A 22,275-nucleotide genomic window follows, 5' to 3' on the forward strand; every position below is an offset into this window, starting at 1 on the left:
GGGAATTAGTGGTTGCTTCACTCTACCTACCAAGATTTTGAAAGGTTCTCTGGTTGATTCTGTGTCAGATGTCCAATTACAGATTTACACAGACACACAAAAGAGTGGAGAAATGTGTGAAAAATCGGGTCTATTTTTTTTTATTATTTTTTTGTATTCTTTGCTAATATTGCCAGTTAGGCTAGTAAAAATTGTAGAGGTGCAATGGCAGTTGTCACATATAAGCCTAGATACATAACCTATGCTTTTAGAGACATGATTTAGAGTACTGGTTCTTTTGATATCAAACTACAAACAGCTTTTTTTAATGTGGTCATCCTGGGCGCTGATACAAATCAGTGTCCCTAATTGAAAATCTCCATTTCCCAGAGCTAGTCTTGTCAACAAGGGTCATGAGATATAAGATTGTCACCAGTAGGGGTGTTAATTTTATAATTCCATAATGTAAATACATTTTCTGTGAACTGAGTGCATATGCACGTACTATTTTGGTGAAGTACTTTAATGCTGTTCCAGATATTATAATTGGAACAAGTATTGGAATTTTAGTGATCAGCACAGACATATAATAACACCATGAATGATCCCAGATATTAGCACTTAGAAAGTGCAATGTGCCAAAATCTAACCTCCAGTCTCATAGCATAATGTTGAAGTCCAACACCAAATTTGGCAAGATGCTGGTGAGGTATTGGCTTTAACAAAATACTTTCATTTCTTATTGCTGTTTGTGGTACAGAGGTCGTTGCTGTCTTGCAGTCAGAAGACTGGACTGTGTTTTCTGCACGCTTGTTAGAGTACTCCTAGTCTATTCATGCACAGGCTACCTCAATAAATCATTTGTAAATCCTGATCAGCAGATGTGAGTTTTCACCAGATAAGTTTTGCACACACAAGTGTATGCAGTTTTAAAAATGAAGGATTTTAAGATTTTTCATGTTTTTGTATGCTCTTACAATAAACAAGAGGATCAGTAGCACTATGGTGTTTACGAAGCAGTCTCTGTGAGGAGTCAGTAGGATCCTGTTTTCTTTTAAGAGGGCTGTGGGCTGTAGGAGTTTTCACAAAACAAACAATATACCATTTCTTAACAACAGAAGAAATGGAAAGGCACTATACACGAAGTGCTCTCCATTGACTTCCAAAAGCCTTAAACCTTGTGCATATTATAAAAGGCAGTGTCACCACAGTTGAACAGATGAAGGATAAAATGGACAATGACTTTCCCTGGAATGGTTTGCATAATTTATGAAGCTCTTATGACTCTGGAAGATGTTTTCTAGTACAGTTGCCTCTAATTTAAAGTTTTGGTTGGCATAGTTTCTCAGTTTGAGATGCGATAAAAAAAGTCTCATGTTCCCAGTTTGTACACTGGGAAAATAACTCTCAGCTAGAATATAATAGATTATTCTAAATTATTATTATTATTTTTTTTTTTCCCAAGGCAAGTGCTCTCAATGTTTACTAGGGATTGCAATTTTTTGCAAAATCCTCAGAGCTTCTTAGTCTTCAAAAGTACATGTGGATCAAATGTAGTATTATTAAGGGTAACAAAAATGAATGCAGTTCTTTTCCTAGGAACACACTGATTTGTGAAGTCTGTCTGTTTTCCATACCATTGCTATAGAAGGTTGAATGGACTTCACCACAGACATTTTGGGCATCATTGCTGTTGGTTTTGTTCTCTTCCTTGTTCCTCAATTGTAATCTTCTACTTTCTGTCTGTGGTAGATGGCATTATGTTGATAAAGAAATTCTGGTCTCAGCAGCTTACATATAAGAAAAACATATAAGTGCATAAGAAAGTATATATAAGAAAAGCAGGTTATAGGACTTCATCACCTGTCTCACATTTTTTTTCTGTACTTTTTCTATGTATTTTCATACTTCATTACATGTCCTGAGGGTACAAGTTTTTGCTTGCTTCTTCAGTGTACTCCATCACAGCAACATTTATTTAGAGCTGCTGAGGATCTGTGTGTATTACCTTATTTTTTCACCATGTGAGATAGCAGTTAATTAGATTGGAATGTTCAGTTGGCAAATCAGTTCACCTTCGGTGAGGATAATTCAGTTCTTGCTGAGCATTCCTTGCTGAAAAGTGTCTAGATTTGTGTTTGTGTGTGTGTTTCTCTGTCAAAGAAAGTCAAGTTGGGAATTCCACAGTTACTATTTATTTAACTTGTAACTTTGTTCCACCTTGTTGTAAAAAGATGAAGTGCAGAAATATTTGATATCTTTTCTATACTTTTCTCCATGTACAGGATTATTTTTAACAATGTTCATTATGCTGCATTATTACATAGCAATGTTAAAAAAAGGTATGACCTGCATTCAGATAAATTCTGTCTCTCTGAGCTGTGAAGAATAGTTACATGAAATTAAGTTTTACAAATATATGGTCTAACCAGAGATTTATGTAACAAAGTTTGTAAAATAATCATGTGCCTTAAATTGTCACTCTTTTGAGTGCTGCTGTTTGGAGATTTTTGTGTGTACTTTCCAAGAGGTGTCAATTTACTGCATATATTTTTAAATAAGACAAGTTGTTCTGCTAATGTGCCCTTTCAGAAATATTTTAATAGTATATCATAATGAGAAGTTTGGCAATAAATTGTACCATTTTGGTGGAATCACACTGCTTTTGCAAGACTCATTTATTCAGCACATTTAGAGAAGGCTTTCCATACAAGACTTCTGATAAAACGGACTGTTTGAATTTCTGTCCCCTGAAATAAGAAAAGAAAAAAAAAAAGGGTGATAATATGCTTTTGATAATTCATGTTATTTATAAAACTCAAATCATTAAAAGCAGCAACAGAGGTTTTAGAAGATATCCTGACTACTATAATACCTTTGAGTCCTAACTAAAACGAAGTCAATGACTTTATAAAGTGAATATTTCCATCCTTAAAACAGAAGGGTCTGTGCTTTGTCTATATATATATATATACTAATTTTGCCATTACAACAACACTATAACTACACATTATATATATATATATATATATATAAGGATATATAGCATCTCATAACATTCTTTCAATGCAAAGATTCAAGCCACCTTTCTGGGTTCTCTTTTATTGTTCAATGCTTTTTCAAACATCTGTTAGCAAGCCAGCTTGATTTCCTACACAGAAACTAAGGAAACTTAATCTAAGTTATTTTGTATTGCATGAGGTGAATTTCCCTGAAGGCTCTGTGAATGCAGTGAAAATTACCATTTCTACTGCCATCTCTACAACATCTACTACCATTTCTACAACATCTACTGCCGTTAGGATGTTTCCATACTTGACATTACTTTGTATAAGTATCCTACCAGTATAGGGGTGAAAAAATATCTTCTTCTAAATCAGGTATAATCTAATGGAAATAAATACTTAGTGGAATTAAATAAACATTGCTTCATTGGTATGGATCTTTTTAATCTCTATTAAAAAGAATTGCACAGATGACCAAACCATGTGCTAATAAACATTTGCTTCTACAAATTGGGTCAAAAAAGACATAAAGTGAAGCTCAGTCAACAAGGGCCTCCTTTTGCCTATCTAGAGTTAAAACTATGCATGCCTAGGGAGTTTACAATACTCTTTCTTACTCTGAAGTCCTAACCACAACTGAGGTTCAAGCTTCCTTACCAATATTACACCCCACTCAAGAGGTATGGAAAGGGAAGATTGGAAAACAGCAGGCTTTCAGTGAATTACATTTGATACTTTTATGAATCCTAGTTATATCACTTCTGCCTCACAAAGCAGTTTCTTCTCACGGGTTGGCTAGGTGATGTGACAAACAAAACACTTACTTCTACCTACTACAGGTGAGCTGGTTGGTCTGCAATACCTCTGTCAAGGACAGTCTGGAACACATAATCATCCAAAGTTGCTCTTAGAGCTACCGTCTTCTGTTGTTTGCAAACCTAAAGCCCTTTATTTTCATGCATTTACCACTTAATTATTTAGATAGTAATAGATCCTTAGATAGATCAAATGATTGAATAAATGGCCAAATCCTGCCATCCAATAAAACATAGCGCACCTGAAATGACAGCATCTGAGTACAGAACCGAATGCACATATAGAATTGAACTATCTACTTCCAAAAAAGTGAGCATTTACTCTCAATGGCCTAGGCTATCATAGTAATTTTCATAAAAGAATGACTGACTAGACGGAATATCATGCTAGGCTCTGGGGAACTAAAGCTTTATTTATTGGATCGTTGGAGAAAATAAGACCCAGAAATTTCATCACTACTCTGGGTTATTCCTATTTTTCACACCAAAAGTGATTATATAAAGGTTCTGTTAAAATTTTCTGGTTATGTAAGGTAGGCAGTTATGTATAACTAAAAGTATGCCTTCCTGCTAAATAAAGCCATGCTAGGGCATGAACTGGAGCACTGAACCTATGATCATTACCATTGCATAATTCTTATTTTATTATTAGATTCTGTTAAGAGAAATCCAATTAGCTTTGTCTGAGACAACACCTGAGTGCAGTTTAGGGGATTATTTGCTCCAGGGAGTTTTGCTCATTATTTGCTCATAGGCAGTGTGGATGACCCTCTTGCTGGACTGTTGCTTTACATGATCCTCAACAGTATTCCGGAAGGCCTTGTGCTGTCATATTTCCATACTTACTACACACACAGGGTTTTCTGTATAAATATAATTTCCCATGGCCTTTGAAGTAGATTTTTCATCACTCAAGGGTAAATAAATGAGTGTGAATGCCTGAACAGAGACATATAAGCTCAACGCTCTTTCCGACTGTCTAGAAACTAGCAAAGGCTGTGCTCAAAACAGCCCCTCAGGCCAATGTTAAACATTGGGTTCTGTGACATCTCTCATGCATGACCTAGTGTTCTTCAGGAGTTCCACTTGCTTGTTATAATGTAGACTCGCAGAACTCCTGATCCCAAAGAAAGAGACAGGCTGGCATTTCTGTGACTTGTCATACAGGACTCCATTCAGCAGCCTTCCATCTCCAATGCTTTGCTGCAACATGACAGGATCCATCAGTGAGAAGGGCATATCTCACATACCTTATAGCTCACTCAGGGATAGTGACTGTGTGGTTATTGATTCATTTGCAAGTTCTGCCTAGTCCTGTTGTTCCCATGATGGTCCTGCTTCAGAGTAGACTGCTTCATCCACTTCTTCCTCCCTCCCCTTCTTAATAGAAGTTTCTTCCCTTACTAAATGAGCTGATTTCTTATCCATTGTCACCTCTAAAATATAGAGTTGACTGATACTGGCATGGGTTGGTTCTCTGGTTCAGCTGCAGGGACCATCACAGTGGTTGGATGAGATCCAGAGGTATTTTCCTCTTCAGGGTGCTGAATAGTGTTGAATAGTGTTTGATAGGCACAGGCCAGACCCCAGCACAATGTGGTGACCTGTAAACATCTTGCATTGCCAAGATTGGGGCATACATTTTTAAAACATTCTATCATTTTTTTAGGAGTCCACATTTGTTCATGGTTGAATTTCAAAATCATTGGAGGTGACAATCATGATAGATACCTGCCCACATCCTCTCACACACCTTGCCACTCATGCCTGCCTCAGGCACCCATCCTGCCTCAGGGTGGGTGTCTGGTCTCCGGTATTTATCTGATGGTATTTTTAGGTAGTTGTTTAACATTAGACAAACAGAAACACATTCAGCAGACGTAGCAATAGAATCACGCTGGTAAAACTATTGTAACTTGCCTGGAGTAAAGAATGTAACAGTTTCCAGGACAAGGTCCCTGAAGTGCAAGAATGATGAAAATACTCTGTACAAATATCAGATTAAGTTCACGGTCAGTGTAACGCACATGAATAACTGTCAAAACCATAAACTAATTTAGGCCATCCTCCAGAGGTAACAAAGAGCAAGACAGGAATTAAGAAAAACAACTCTGAAAACATAAAACAACACTGTGAACAAATAAATCAACATTATGACCAGCAACCATTAAACTAATATAATGCTTATAACAAATCTTGTTTTAACATGCTCTGGTTGGTCTGTCATTATCTCAAGCCTTCAGGCCCCATGATGGGTGCCAAAAGATATGTTGTGGTTTAATCCAGCAGGAAGCTAAGCCTGCTTGTGTGCCATTCCACTCACTCCCTCCACAATGGGATGGAGAAATGAGTCAGGAAAAAAGGTAAAATTTGTGGGTTGAGATAACAACAGTTTAATAGGACAGAAAAGGGAGAGAAAATATTAATAGTGTTGATAAAGGAATATACAAAACAAGTGATGCACAGTGGAATTGCTCACTACCTGCAGACTGATTCTCATCCCCGAGCAGCAGCCACCCTCCCATCTGAAATGTTTTATTAACAGATAGGCCAAACATTTACTACGTTTAGTTACATAGAAGGAAGTCTAGAAACTTTGTGTCTCTGGTACTACTTTGCTCATACTCACTAATTAGTCAGCCTTATCTGTAGGACCATACAGAATTGTATCCTGGATGGAGGGTGGAGGGCAAGATAACCCAGGCCTGGAGGATGTGTCTGAAAAGATTAGGTGAGGAACTCATGGCATGCATAGGTCCTTGGATACGTAAACGACTTTTCTTAATATGCATGCCTAAGTTGAAACAATAAGATAAGAATGAATGAGATGGCCTGAGCAAGTGTAAGAACTGGGTTCAACCATCCAACATAGTGCAGAAAACTACCACCATCAGAAGACCCCAAAAGACCACCAGTAGAAACAAATGTGCATGCATCAGGGACGTGATTCTGTGATTCTGTGATTTACATACTTTAATGAGTTCCAAGAACTAGTATGAATAAGTTAATTATTTCTTTGAAATTTAATCAATACGTGTGTTTTGATCATATGTAACCCCTGTAACTTGAACAATTCATTGTGCACGCTAGGTGGAGTGATCCTCTGTGCAGCTGGCATTGCAATGTCTGCTTTCAAAAATTCCAAATTGAGTCTTAGAAAATTTCTTTGACTGACATTTATGGTATCACTAGCACCCATATAAAGAAAATGTTCACTGTAAAACCCTGAACACATTCAGGAAATTATGGCTTTGTTTTTACTTCATTTTAAATATGCCATTTTTATCTTAAGTCACCCTAATGCAGTCACTGATGTAAAACAAATGCCAAAATAGAAGGGGGTTAATTAATTATCATATGAAGGAAAATGCTATAGAAATCCCACAAACCTTCAAGACACTTTCCACAGGGCATAATAGGTGTGTGTGTGAGGGGGAGGGGGGAGGGGGGAAGAAAGGGGACAGGTGAAAACGGCAAACAAACAAGTGTTGTGTTTTCCAGACAAAGATCTTACATTCTGCTTAAAGGGTGTCTTTAGGATGAAGCGATTATAAATGTATTTGCCTGATTTTGTAACTGGGAAGACACAGCTTGCTTCAGGAGGGGGTGTTTTTTAAGGAAACTTCTTGAGAAGCCCACATTGCCTGCAGGTCTTCTTTTTTCTCGAGCAGGCTCCATTGCAGATCACATGAATTCTGTGGGTTGAGGAAGATAAGAAAAGGAAATCCAAGAATATCCATTTTTTTGGCTTGTGTGTGTATGTGTGTGGGTGTATAAAGCTTAATTTATTTCTTCCCAGCTCCTGATTTTATTTTCATGTTTCAGTTTTATCTCTTGCAGCTGTTCTGATGTTTGATATTAACAGAATAGTAGTGTTTTTTTTTGTGTGTGTTTTTTTTTTTTTTTTGGTAACTATTTTTAATTGATATTTAAAACTTGTAGGTAGCTGGCTGAAATGAAATGTTGTTCATTAATTCTTCCAAGGTTTTAAAGAAGATTGGAGCATCTCCTAAGGGAGAGACAAAACTGGTAGGGCAGATATTGGAGAGAAAATGCCCGAGACAGTCAAAGACTGGAAATGCTTACACAAGATTAAGCTTGACTCTGCCAATCATTTTAAAGAGCCAACCTATGCAAAAATGGGACAAGTCTGCACACTAGGTCAAGGATAGAAAGTAAGATCTACTTATCCTAGATAGGTTTCTCTTGTACTCAGCTAGCTCTTTTAGACCTTGCTCCAGGCTTTCTAATACAAATGTATGATGATACATTTACGAATGATACTGCTGATTTTTTGAGGGTACTAAAAGAAAACTCCTCATTTAATGTACATGACATATGTATGCAGTGTGGCAGGTTAACTCTGGTTGGCCACCAGATGTCTGCCAAGCCGTCCTACCACTGTCTCACTCCCTGTCTTCAGCAGAACAGCAGGAGAACATGAAATGTCAACAAACAAAAAACAAACAAACAAAAACAAAGCCAAAACCAAACCAAACCAAAAACAAACAAACAAACAAAAACTTGTGTGTTGAGATAAAAGCAAATTAGTGAAAGAAAAGCAAAGGCCACAGTTGGAAGCAAAGGAAAAACATATTCTCTAGTATACATCATCAGCCAAAATCCAACCATTTCCAGGAAAGCAGAGCTTCAGTTTGTGTATTAGTTGCTTCAGAAGACAAATGCTTTCATAATCATAGAATCATTAAGGTTGGAAAAGACCTCCAAGATCATCAAGTCCAACCATCCCCCTGCCACCAATATCACCCACTAAACCATATCCCTAAGCACCATGTCCAACATTTCTTTAAACACTCGGAGACAGTGACACCACCATCTTCCTGGGCAACCCATTCCAATGCCTGACTACTCTTTCTGAGAAGAAATGTCTCCTCATTTCCAAACTAAACTTCCCCTGGCGAAACTTGAGGCCATTCCCTCTAGTCCTATCACTAATTATCTGGGAGAAGAGGCTGACCTCCAGCTCCACACAACCTCCTTTCAGGTAGTTAGAGAGCAATAAGGTCTTCCCTGATCTTACTCTTCTCCAGACTAAACAACCCCAGTTCCCTCAGCCACTCCTCACAGGACTTGTGTTCCAGGCCCTTCACCAGCTTTGTAGTCCTTCTCTGGACACGTTCCAGGGCTTCGATGTCCTTGTAGTGAGGAGCCCAAAACTGAACACAGTACTTAAAGTGAGGCCTAATCACAGCAGAGTATAGGGGGACAATAATTTCCCTGGTCCTTCTGGCTACACTGTTTCTGATACAAGCCAGGATGCCCTTGGCCTTCTTGGCCACCTGGGCACACTTCTGGCTCACATTCAAGTGAGCACCACCAGTTCCCTTTCCTCTGTACAGCTTTCAAGCAACTCTGCCCCACGCCTGTAGGTTGCATGCAACTACATTCTGAGTTTTTATTTTATTTTATTTTATTTTATTTTATTTTATTTTATTTTATTTTATTTTATTTTATTTTATTTTATTTTATTTTATTTTATTTTATTTTATTTTATTTTATTTTATTTTATTATTAGGAAGATAAGTAGATCTGATTCATATACATGGCAGAAAAGGAACTGGAGCCATTCATTCTGTATTAGACCAAGGATAGCATGCTAGTTGACATGGATCCAAAGCAGATATAGTCTACTGAATACTACACAACATATACACAGACAACACAATACTTCTTCTTTCTTTATTCCAGTCGTCAGCAATGACCCATATTAGCACTCCTAGCCAGCCAGCTATGAAAACAAGAGCACTGCCTCCAAGTTGTTCCACGTCAAGCTTGGCATACATTTTCTGGGTTAGTTCAGAGCTGTCTTGAAAAGGAACACTTTTCTAGAAATGGGAAAATTTCCTCGTCAAGAAATTTTCTATTCTAAGGCACAAATTACAAGCCTTGTTTAACACAAGAGGGCATTGATATTATGTCTAAGAAGGAAGATAGTGCTTAGAAATGCTTTTTCTGTACAATCCATGGGCAGAGAAAATGTGATATGGTTAACTCCTTTGCCAAAAAGGAGTTTTTTGGCAAACTTTACCTCTGCAACATCTATTTGTAAGGGTAGTCCAGTGGAAAGCTTATGCATACCCACTTGTTAAAATCATAGAATGGTTTTGGAAGGGGCCTTTAAAGTCCATCTAGTTCCAACCCCCCTGCCATGGGCAGGGACACCTTCCACTAGACTAGGTTGCTCAAAGCCCCATCCAACCTGGCCTAGAACACTTCCAGGGAAGGGGGCATCCACAGCTTCTCTGGGTAACCTGTTCCAGTGCCTCACCACTTTCATGGTGAACAATTTCTTCCTTATATCTAATTTAAATCTTTCTTTTTAAAAAAAACAAACAAACAACACATAAACAACATTACCCCCTGTCCTATCACTACACTACCTTACGAAGGGTCTCTCCCCATCTTTCCTCTAGGTCCCCTTTATGTACAGAAAGGCTACTATAAGATCTCCCCAGAGCCTTCTCTTTTCTAAGCTAAATAACCCCAGTTCTCTCAGCCTGTCTTCATAGGAGTTGCTCCAGTTCTCTGGCCATCTTCATGGCTCACCTCTAGACATTCATGTAAGCCACCTTCTTATTTCATTTGAATGTTCAGAATTTCATGGATCACTGTCATTCTCATGCAGCACCTCACGTTGGGAGATGCTTATAGAAATATGAAACAATGTGATATCATAGTTAATACCTATTATCTAACATAAAGCAGAGCTATGCATTTTTACCTGTGTTCTATGATTCATCTATGTTAGATACGTCCATGGCAGATGTTTCAAGTACTTCATTTTAAACAATGATGTTTGCACCAAAGAGGAAAAAAGTGCAAATGCAATTCTGATTTGATAGTCTTGGACTGGATCAAATTGTTCAAGATATGGAAGGTTGACAGACTTTCTGGGTGTATGAAAGAAGGAGATGTACACAGGGGAATTAGTCTGCCACTGGGGGCAAATAAAACCTATACCACTGCTCTGTTGCCTCTCTCTTCCCAAGCCCATCAGCAGCTGCCTAGAGAAAGATTCATAAGAGCTGTTCCTTCTTAGGAGCTTTCAGAGAATAAGGGGTGCATTGTCTCTATCTTTCTGATTGCAGAGACCAGCAATGACAACTCCAGAATCTAGACTGAACTTTAGTCATTGTGTTTGTTACACAGTTTTAAACTCCTTTCTTCTCCTACTTTCATTTTGTAATAAATCAGTCCTGTATGTTCTTTTCCCTTTGTTATGCCACAGAAATATCTTCGCAAACTTAAACCTCTGAATTCTGTTTTTACATGACAATACCAAGGTTGAAAGAAAGAAAACTCATCTCTGCTATTATCAACAGATAACAGATTTAAAATATTTTCCCATTCAGTATTCCAATGAAATCATTTCTCAGAAAACTAGAAAGAAAAGACCATCAGTTGCAGAAAGTAACAGCAATAGAATGTTTACCTGGAAACTGAGAAAGTTTTAAATTTGTGCTCTATCTTTTCTTCTTGTCTTGCACTTAACCCTCAATCTCTCATCAAAGGGAAGTGTCCTGGTCACCTAGGCTTTGAGCTCCTCTATAGTCTCTTGTATTTTCCACTGGAGCCACTACATTTAACTATTTGTTGCTGAGTAGGACGGGCAGAAGGGAGGGATGTTTTGTATCTCAGTGACTAGCACCTCAGTCTTTCCTTATGGCTATGGTTTTGAAAAAGAACCTCTATGCTAATTCTTAGAAATCTTCCACCTTGAAGTCAGTATGTGAATCCCCAGGATACTGTGGTTTTATTCATCTTAGCATAGCATCTTTCATGAAAGAAAGTGGAACAAAGATCACATTATGTATTTATGTTGGAACCCTGAATGCTTTTTTTGTATGTCGTAGGAAAGATATAAAACTATTCTCACGTATGTGTGCTGTAGTGATTTACTGTTCTGGCTGGGCAGTGGTCTATGCTTAGTTGAGTTAGCTTTGTTATAAATATGTGGATTTCAGATGGTTAATGCTCTCAGAATAAAGATCTCATAGAAGTTAACTGCTGCAGAATAAGTGTAACAGGTCCAAAATAGAAAGTAGAGGATCAGCATGTGACTGTTCATTTCACCTTCCCAACAAGGCTTCCCTAAGTAGCAAGCAGCAGCTGCAGTTAAAAATAGAAGGTGATAAGCAACTAGGATCTTTAGTTAAACACAGAAGTCACCCTTCATAACAGCAAGAAAGCAACAATGAAGTCTCTCCGATTCCTTAGCGCTGAAGCATTCGTGTCAAATGCAGAGTTTGCAAGGAAGAGTCTCAGCAGTGTTGCCCATAATCTTTTTCCTCTTCTTTTTAAAGCAAGCTATTTATTAGAGCAAGGGGAAGTGATTCATGACTTGGTAAAGAACTGGCCACTTGTCGACTTTAACATGGGAAAACTTCTGGGAACTACTATGGACTACCAGGAAGACCTGAGCCACAGAACATGCTCAGTGTGCTTGGAAAGCTGTCTTACAGGGCTGAGAGACTATGTCCTGCATCATCCTTCTCCCTATGTGAAAAGATTGAAACTAGTGGACCTGACAGGTATAAAAGATGTTGAAGTTCAATTTTGTGACTGTAAGAAGCCAATGGGGAGGTGGGCCAGGACAGAGCTGCTCTCTAAGCTTTGTTTAGAACTGCTGGTTCACCTGCAACAAATGCAATGCAAGCCACGTACCTTTAAAATCAGTATTGATGTGCTAGTTGACTTGTTTGTTACGGAACGCAACTATGAGCTGGTAGTGCAGGCCCTGTTGCAGAAATGTTATTGTCCACTGAAGATCTGCTGTGTTGCATTCAGAGCTGACAACTTAGCTTTGCAGAAATTCTTCTATATCATAAAGCTCACTGACCCCTCTTTGTTGCGCAAACTGGAAGTAGTTCACAATGTTCGCCTGGAAATGGAACACTTGGAAATACTCTTCAACAGCATCCGCTTCCCTCTGCTGATGTCCTTGACCCTGCCAGCACGAACATTTAATGTGCTGAGACACACAGCTACAGATGAACTGATGCTTACCACCATTGGAGAAAAGATGGGTGAAATGACACAACTGACTGAGCTGAGTCTGGCTTTTTCTATACTCACAGGAAGAATACAGAAACTGCTCAGGTAACTCGGTCATCCTGCTTTCAGCCAAAATGTAAAGAAGAGTCATTAGTGCCATCAGCAATTTGAGAACCTTGTAGAATAAGGGAATTGCGTGTATCTCAGGGTTTTTTGTGAGAAAGAACAGCAGGAAGCTAAGGAAGAGTATTTTGGGGGGAGAAGTGGAAGTCAGTATATTGTCTAATGCATGTAGAAAACCTGACTTTCTTATTAGTCTTTCACAACCCATCTAATGAGTATGAGAATATTTTCTTGGCTGCCAACATAAGAGAGGAGTATTCCAGGACATCTTTGGTTTGCCCCATTCCTGAGCTTGTATCTCAGCTTGGGCTGGCCTTCAGTACAAGACTTAAAGCATATTCAAAGTGTTTTTGAGGCCTCTAGTGATTTTTTTTCCTTTAAAAAGTAGGTTGTAAATATAGTTTCCATAAATACTTTATATTCAGATATGCAGGAGGCTATTTCAAATGGGCAGAGGAGCAGGGGATCGTGGCATGCAGGTAGTTCCCTACATCCAGGCCTCTCAAGGCAGCCAAGGGAACTGCCAGGACCCTGTAGCCCTCATGAGAGTGGCTGATGAGGCCTGGGTGGAGCCAGGAGCACCCCTCTGTTGTACAAAGGCAACCCTCAGCGAGAGACCAGAGCTCGGCAAGTCAGTCAGGTCATGGTGGGTTGGTTTGTGCAGCAGTTCATACAGGCGGGACAATCAGGCTGGGCAGAGTATCCCTCCCCACTCAGGGGACAGGCTCACCTATCATCTGTATCCCAGACATCCCAGCAAACCCAGCCATGGTCTCCACCAGGCAGAAAACTCTCAACAAAAAGACTATGGCAACCCAGAACAACTGCCATCCCCAAAATGTGGCTGTTCAGGTCTCCGGCTGCAGTGGGTGCCTGAGCCTGTTGCTGCCCTCTGAGGGTGGCAGAGATAACACCTGCATTACGTGTGCAGGTGAAGGATCTGATCAGCCTGGTGGCAGAGCTCAAGGAGGAGATGGAGAGATTAAGGACCATCACGGAGTGTGTGCAGGAGTTAGACTGGTGGAGCAACTCCCTGAAAGGCCTGCAAGAAAGGCACCAGTGTGATACACCCCAAACAGTCATGGACCCCCTGTAGCTGTCGGGCAGAGGGAGGGTACCTAAGAGATGAAGAGGAATAGAAATGGGTCCCTGCTCGGCATTGCAAGCAAGCCTCCTCCCTACCTGCCTCACCTCCCTTAAAAGGTTTGAGGCTCTGGAGCTTGAGGTAAGGATGCAGGGGAAAATCCACCCAGGAGGTTCTCTAGGACATGGAAGTCAACCCCTGCCTCAAGACTTCCTCCACCAAGAAGGAAAGAAGGATATTAATTGTAGGTGACTCCCTTCTCAGGGGAACAGAGGGCACCATATGTCAGCCAGATTCTACCTGTAGGGAAGTCTGCTGCATTCCTAGCCTGGTTCACTCCTCTGATTTTTATCCCTTACTGATAATTCAGGCTGGCAGCAATGAAATCGCTGAAAAAAGCCTGAAGGCTATCAAAAGGGACTTCAGGGGATTGAGGCGGTTACTGGATGGAGCGGTGTTTTCCTTTATCCCTTCAGTGGCAGAGAAAGATACTGAAAGGACCTGGAAAGCCCACCTGATAAATACATGGCTGGGAGGCTGGTGCCATCACAGGAATTTTGTTGTTAGTTTGTTGTTGTTGGTTTTTTTTTTGACCATTGGGAGGTTTACTTAGCACCCGGCCTGATAGCTGCCCAGGTACCCAGCCAGTTTTTAACCCAACGAAGCATACACTAGTCCAAGTCATGAGCAGCCAGTTTCTTCAGGAGAGTGCTGTGGGAAATGGTGTCAAAAGCCTTACTGAAGTCAAGGTAGACCACATCCACAGCCTTTCCCTCATCCACTAAACACATGACTTTGTCACAGAAGGAGATCAGGTTAGTCAAGCAGGACCTGGCTTTCATAAACCCATGCTGACTGGGCCTGGTTGCCTGGTCGCCCTGCAAGAGCCACATGATGACACTCAAGACAATCTTCTCTGGTACTGAAGTCAAACTAAGAGGCCTAGAGTTTCTCGGGTCTACCCTGATACCCTGGGACCTCCCCTGATAGCCAGGTCTGCTGATAAATGATGGAAAGAGGCTTAGTCAGCTCTTCCACCAGTTCCCTCAGTACCCTTGGGTGGATCCCATCTGGCCCCATCAACTTGCATGCATCTAAGTGCTCTATGAGGTCACCAGCCATTTCCTCATGGATTATGAGGGCCACATTCTGCTCCCCATCTCCTTCCACCAGCTCAGGATACTGGGTACCCAGAGAACAACTGGTCTTGCCACTAAAGACTGAGGCAAAAAAGGCATTAAGCACCTCCGCCTTCTCCTCATCTCTCGTCACTAAGTTTCCCCCTGCATCCAGTTAAGGATGGAGATTCTCCTTAGTCCTCCTTTCCGTGTTTATGTATTTATAAAAACATTTTCTGTTATCTTTAACAGCAGTAGCTAGATTAAGCTCCATATGAGCTTTGGCCTTTCTAATTTTGTCCCTGCACAGCCTAACAACATCCTTATAGTCCTCCCGAGTGGCCCGCCCTCTTTTCCAAAGGTCATAAACCCTCTTTTTTTTCCTAAGCTCTAGCCACAATTCTCTGTTCAGCCAGGCCAGTCTTCTACTGCGTCAGCTTGTCTTTGGGTAGGTGGGGACAGACCACTCCGAAGCCTTTAAGATTTCCTTCTTGAAGACTACCCAGCCTTCCTGGACTTCTCTGTCCTTCAGAACTGCCTCCCACGGGACTCTGCCAACCAGTGTCCTGAACAGCTCAGTCTGCCCTCCAGAAGTCCAAGAAAGCGGTTTTACTGATACCCCTCCTGACTTCACAACCTTTCAGGTCCCTGACCCGGGCCCAAGGGAGGCAGCAGACTTCCCTACAGGTAGGGTCAGGCTGACGTATAGGGCCCTCTGTTCCCCTGAGCAGGGAGTTGCCTACAATGATCACCCTTCTTTCTTTCTTAGTGGAGGCAGTCTTGAGGTGTGGAGTTGACTTCCTCGCCCTACACATTCTCCTGGGTAGACTTTCCACCTCATCCTCGCCCACCAGTCTCTCAAGCTCCAAGATGTCCAACCTGTTGTGAAAGGGCACCTCGGAAGGTGAGGATGGTAGGGAGGGGGGTTCCCTGTGACACTGAGCAGGGACCTGTTTCCATTCCTCTCCATCTCGTAGGTCCCCTCCCTCTGCTCCACAGTGACAGGGCAGAGGGTCCACCACTGTTCAGGGTGTCTCACCCCAGTGCCTTTCCTTCAGGCCCTGCAGGGAGTTGCTCCACAAGTCTAATTCCCTCTCACACTCCCTAATAGCCCTCAATCTCTCCACCTCCTCCTCGAGCTCTGCCACCAGGCTGACCAGGTCATCCACCTGCTCACGCCTCACACACACGGTGTCCCTGCCGCCCTCAGATGGCAGCAACAGGCTCAGGCGCTCCCTGCACCCAGAGACCTGAACTGCCGCATTTTGGAGCGGGCACTCAGGCTGGGTCGCAACAGACTTTCTAGAAAGAGCTTTCTGCCTAGTGTAGACCATGGCGGTTTAGCTACAGGTAGACAGATGGTAGATGAGCTGTTCTTCTGAGCGGGGAGGAAAGCTCTGCCCTGTCTGAGTGCACCCTGCCCTGACTGAGGCACCAGACCCTGTTTGCCCATCCTGGCCACCGCAACCCCTAGGGGCTGTGTTTGAACGGCCGGGGAGGGGGTGCTCCTGGTTCCGCCCGTGCCTCATCAGCCTCCCTGGCGGCTCCCTCAGATGCCTCGAGTGGCCTCGATGCCGGGAAGCAAACCCTGCCTGTCCCGATCCCCTGCTCCGTTGCAGAATGCATCTGCCCCGGAGCCGAGCGCCTCAGCTGCAAAATGGCGGCAACGCCCTCTTGGGCATTTCAAAACATACAGCAGAGACAAAATTGAAATAAAACCTGATGTTTTGCTAGAATTCTGATTGGCTTTCATCTTGGAATGAATCCTTCCTTAAAGGATATGATAAAAACCTCTTGAATGGTAACAGCTTTCTAAAAGAAGTCACCAATGCTTTCATGGTAGTAGTGATCTGATATTAATTCAGCAAATAATGGAACCTGACAGAATATAACATAATACATATAACATAACGAGACTTTAGGGGGCTGGGTCGGTTAGTGGATGGAGTGGGAGTGCAGGTGGTGTTTTCATCCATCCCTACGGTGGCAGGGAGGGGTACAGAGAGGACACGGAAAGCCCACCTGTTAAACACGTGGCTCCGGGGCTGGTGCCAACGCAGAAATCTTGGGTTTTTCGACCATGGGGCACTTTACTCGGCACCTGGCCTGATGGCCTCAGACAGGTCCCTATCTTTTAGGGGAAAAAGGATCCTGGGCCAGGAGCTGGTGGGGCTCATTGAGAGGGCTTTAAACTAGGTAGGAAGGGGGATGGGGCTGAAGCTAGGATTGTTGGGGCTGTGCCAGGGGGAACAATGGCAAGGCTGGAGGATAAGGCAATGGCCCAGCTGAAGTGCATCTACACCAAAGCACGCAGCATGGGTAACAAACAGGACGAGCTGGAAGCCATCGTGCAGCAGGCAGGCTACGACTCGGTTGCCATCACGGAGACGTGGTGGGACCAGTCTCATGACTGGAGTGCTGCAATGCCTGGCTATAAGCTCTTCAGAAGGGACAGGCAGCACAGAAGGGGTGGTGGTGTGGCTCTCTATATTGGAGAGTCTTTCGAGGTTGTAGAACTCGAGGCTGGGAACGACAAGGTCGAGTCCCTTTGGGTTAGGATCGGCAGGGACAACAAGGCTAGTGTCCTGGTCGGGGTCTGCTATAGACCGCCGAACCAGGATGAGGAGACGGATGAGGAATTCTACAGGCAGCTGACAGAAGTTGTGAAATCTTCAGCGCTTGTTCTCGTGGGGGACTTCAACTTCCCTGACATTTCCTGGAAGCACAACACAGCCCAGAGAAAGCAGTCTAGGAGGTTTCTGGAGAGCGTGGAAGATAGCTTCCTGACGCAGCTGGTTAGTGAACCTACCAGGGGTGGTGCCCCGCTAGACCTTCTCTTCACAAACAGAGAAGGACTGGTGGAGGATGTGATTGTCGGGAGCTGTCTTGGGCAGAGTGACCACGAAATGGTGGAGTTCACTATTCTTGGCGAGGCCAGGAAGGGGACCAGTAAAACCGCTGTATTGGACTTTTGGAGGGCTGACTTTGAGCTGCTCAGGACACTAGTTGGTGGAGTCCCTTGGGAGGCGGTTCTGAAGGGCAGAGGGGTCCAGGAAGGCTGGGCGCTCTTCAAGAGGGAAATCTTAATGGCGCAGGAAAGGTCTGTCCCCACGTGCCCAAAGACGAGCTGGCGGGGAAAAAGACCAGCCTGGCTCAACAGAGAATTGTGGCTTGATCTTAGGAGAAAAAAGAGGGTTTATAAGCTTTGGAAAAGTGGGCAGGCCACTAGGGAGGAGTTTAAGGATATAGCGAGGCTGTGCAGGGACAAAATTAGGAAAGCCAAAGCTCATCTGGAGCTCAATCTGGCTACTGCCGTTAAAGATAACAAAAAATGTTTCTATAAATACATTAACGCAAAAAGGAGGACTAAGGAGAATCTCCATCCTTTACTGGATGCGGGGGGAAACTTCGTTACAAGAGATGAGGAAAAGGCGGAGGTGCTCAATGCCTTCTTTGCCTCAGTCTTTAGCGGCAATACCGGTTGTTCTCTGGATACCCAGTACCCTGAGCTGGTGGAAGGAGATGGGGAGCAGGATGTGGCCCTCACTATCCATGAAGAACTGGTTGGCGACCTGCTACGGCACTTGGATGTGCACAAGTCGATGGGGCCGGATGGGATCCACCCGAGGGTACTGAGAGAACTGGCAGAGGAGCTGGCCAAGCCACTGTCCATCATTTATCAGCAGTCCTGGCGATCGGGGTAGGTCCCAGTTGACTGGCGGCTAGCAAATGTGACGCCCATCTACAAGAAGGGCCGGAGGTCAGACCCGGGAAACTATAGGCCTGTCAGTTTGACCTCAGTGCCAGGGAAGCTCATGGAGCAGATCCTCCTGAGAGTAATCACGCAGCACTTGCAGGGCAAGCAGGCGATCAGACCCAGTCAGCATGGGTTTATGAAAGGCAGGTCCTGCTTGACTAACCTGATCTCCTTCTATGACAAAGTGATGCGCTGGGTGGACGAGGGAAAGGCTGTGGATGTGGTCTACTTTGACTTCAGCAAGGCTTTTGACACCGTCTCCCACAGCATTCTCCTCAAGAAACTGGCTGCTCTTGTCTTGGACTGGCGCACGATTCGTTGTGTTAGAAACTGGCTGGATAGCCGGGCCCAAAGAGTCGTGGTGAATGGAGCCAAGTCCAGTTGGAGGCCAGTCACTAGTGGCGTCCCCCAGGGCTCGGTGCTGGGGCCAGTCCTCTTTAATATCTTCATCGATGATCTGGACGAGGGCATCGAGTGCACCCTCAGTGAGTTCGCAGATGACACCAAGTTAGGTGCGTGTGTCGATCTTGTATCAGAAACAGTGTGGCCAGCAGGGCTAGGGAGGTGATCGTCCCCCTGTACTCAGCTCTGGTGAGGCCGCACCTCGAGTACTGTGTTCAGTTTTGGGCCCCTCGCTACAAGAAGGACATCGAGGTGCTTGAGCGGGTGCAGAGAAGGGCGACGAAGCTGGTGAGGGGCCTGGAGAACAAGTCCTACGAGGAGCGGCTGAGGGAGCTGGGCTTGTTCAGCCTGGAGAAGAGGAGGCTCAGGGGCGACCTTATCGCTCTCTATAGGTACCTCAAGGGAGGCTGTAGTGAGGTGGGGGTTGGTCTGTTCTCCCACGTGCCTGGTGACAGGACGAGGGGGAATGGGCTTAAGTTGCGCCAGGGGAGTTTTAGGTTAGATGTTAGGAAGAACTTCTTTACTGAAAGGGTTGTTAGGCATTGGAACAGGCTGCCCAGGGAAGTGGTGGAGTCACCATCCCTGGAAGTCTTCAAAAGACGTTTAGATGTAGAGCTCAGGGATATGGTTTAGTGGGGACTGTTAGTGTTAGGTCAGAGGTTGGACTCGATGATCTTGAGGTCTCTTCCAACCTAGAAATTCTGTGTGATTCTGTGATTCTGTGATTCTGTGATAATATACACATAGTATGTTACCTAATTAATACCCTCTAAACCAAAGCAGTTTGAGTCAACCAGCTGGGCACTGTGATCTAGTGGTTGGCACACTGCCCATGGAAGGGAGGATGGAGGTAGATGATCTTTAAACTCCATTCCAACCCAAGGCATTCTGAGTCCTGTAAGGTAGGAGATAATTTACAGAACTGATTGCAGGAGCAAAATATACTTGTCATTGTTGGAACATGCTTCTGTTTCTCAAACAAGACTAATAAAATAAAGAATGTGGCATATGTCTGCATTCATAATGTGAATAGTTGTGTGAAAATTTGTGAATGTAGCTTTTCAATGTTTTATGGAATAATTATTTATTTATTTATTTATTTATTTATTTTTTTATTTATTTTTAATTCTGCAGCCCACTAAAAACTCCGCTGAAGATGCTGGATGTTTCTAACTGCTCATTGAACCATGATGATATGGCCTATTTAGCCAATAGCTTCCATTCTTATCACTTGGAAGTCCTGGACCTGAGTGGGCATGATATACCTGGCCTTTACCCATCAACATTCTTCAAACTTCTTAGCCATTCCTCTTCAGTGCTTAGGAGTCTTATCTTGGAGGACTGTAATATCCAAGATAGTCATGTCAACATGCTGATTTTAGGCTTAAGCCCTTGTCATAAATTACAGGACTTTAAATTTCTTGGAAACCCACTGTCATCTGAAGCACTTAAACACCTTTTCACATTTCTCTGTGAATTGCCAATGCTAAAAAATGTGGAGTTTCCAGTTCCAATGGACTGCTACCCTATTGGTATCAGCTACCCAATTGATGATGCCAGTCTCTGCAGATTTGATCACCAAAAATATGAAAAAATAGCAGAGGAGCTTAATCTCATTTTACTCCAAGGAAATCGGGAGGATGTGAAGGCTTCAACTCCACTCTTTGGCAGTTATGATGCAGCTGTTCAGGAGACAAATGAAGAATTGGGAGCCTATTTGATTATGTCCTTTAAGGAGACTTTAGAAAAGTTCACTGCTTCTCTTAGCAAAATGAGTTAAAGATATAACACAGTGGTGATCAGATGTTCTGCTGAATCAGAAGCTAGTTTAGTCTTTAATGGAAATGTGGCCTTCATTGATCAGTTTTGAGTTTTCTTTAATTTCTTTAATTTCTGGACTGAATTTACTTCTGTTTCAATATCTTCTGCTCATCTGAGGTATTTTAATTATGCTATTTCATACCACTTACATAAAATACTGCTTCATCTCAAAAGAAGGGAAGATCCTTAATAGCTTATGTTTTTACACAAAAGCACTTAAGCACTTTGTTTCTTAGTAAAACAAGAGGTGTCTAAGCTTGGCTGACTTCTACAGTTTTCTCTGATTTGGCAGTGAGGCTTACAGCCCAACAGAAAAGAAGAGTGACATTTATTTGGCAAGCCCCTATGCAAGAAATGTATTTGAGTGAGTGTACACAGCATCCCAGACCCCTCAACAAACTGTATTAGAATGTGGATAAAGTGGCTAATGGAGTGTCAGAATGCAGCAGTAGGGCCACAAAAACACATCTAGGGAACGTAGTATAAAAGAGGAGGAAACTCTGGGCAAGTGTCATAGTCTACTCAACTTCTCGCCTGTAACTCTGCAGATGGGCCAAAGAGAAAGATACTAGCAAATCTTATGTATCATCATCTGATTTGAGACATCTGCTGAAAGCCTGTCAACTCTATCAGAATCCAAACTGGAGACTTGGTTATCTTCTATTTTGGGAAGGGAAGGGAAGGGAAGGGAAGGGAAGGGAAGGGAAGGGAAGGGAAGGGAAGGGAAGGGAAGGGAAGGGAAGGGAAGGGAAGGGAAGGGAAGGGAAGGGAAGGGAAGGGAAGGGAAGGGAAGGGAAGGGAAGGGAAGGGAAGGGAAGGGAAGGGAAGGGAAGGGAAGGGAAGGGAAGGGAAGGGAAGGGAAGGGAAGGGAAGGGAAGGGAAGGGAAGGGAAGGGAAGGGAGGATGCTTGGTTCCACGACCGGCAGTCTGCCATTAAATAGAGAACTATATACTTCATTAGTTCTTGAAAACTTGGCACAGAAAAAGAATGTTTGGCAGGAGTTTAAGTATCATAATATTAAAGATCATTATTAGGATAATAAAGGCAGCCTACTGGAAATACTACTGGATCTTATCAACTGAGGGTGAGGAAGAAATGTTCTTGTAGGCAGTGCTGGCTTATGAAGCCTCCTGTTCATCTACATTAAGAATATGC

General features: G+C 42.9%; 1 protein-coding gene across 1 annotated transcript; it reads left to right on the forward strand.

Moving 5' to 3' along the window:
- The first annotated feature begins 12,007 nt into the window (after positions 1–12,007).
- LRRC14B (leucine rich repeat containing 14B) lies at positions 12,008–21,666 on the forward strand. Its single transcript, XM_084282964.1, has 2 exons — positions 12,008–12,919; positions 20,433–21,666. The coding sequence occupies exons 1-2, from the start codon at positions 12,015–12,017 to the stop codon at positions 21,076–21,078; spliced, it is 1,551 nt and encodes a 516-aa protein (XP_084139090.1). The 5' UTR covers positions 12,008–12,014; the 3' UTR covers positions 21,079–21,666.
- The last annotated feature ends 609 nt before the right edge of the window (positions 21,667–22,275 follow it).

The sequence above is a fragment of the Netta rufina genome, assembly GCF_964035555.1.
Source record: "Netta rufina genome assembly, chromosome: 2".
NCBI classification, from domain to species: domain Eukaryota; kingdom Metazoa; phylum Chordata; class Aves; order Anseriformes; family Anatidae; genus Netta; species Netta rufina.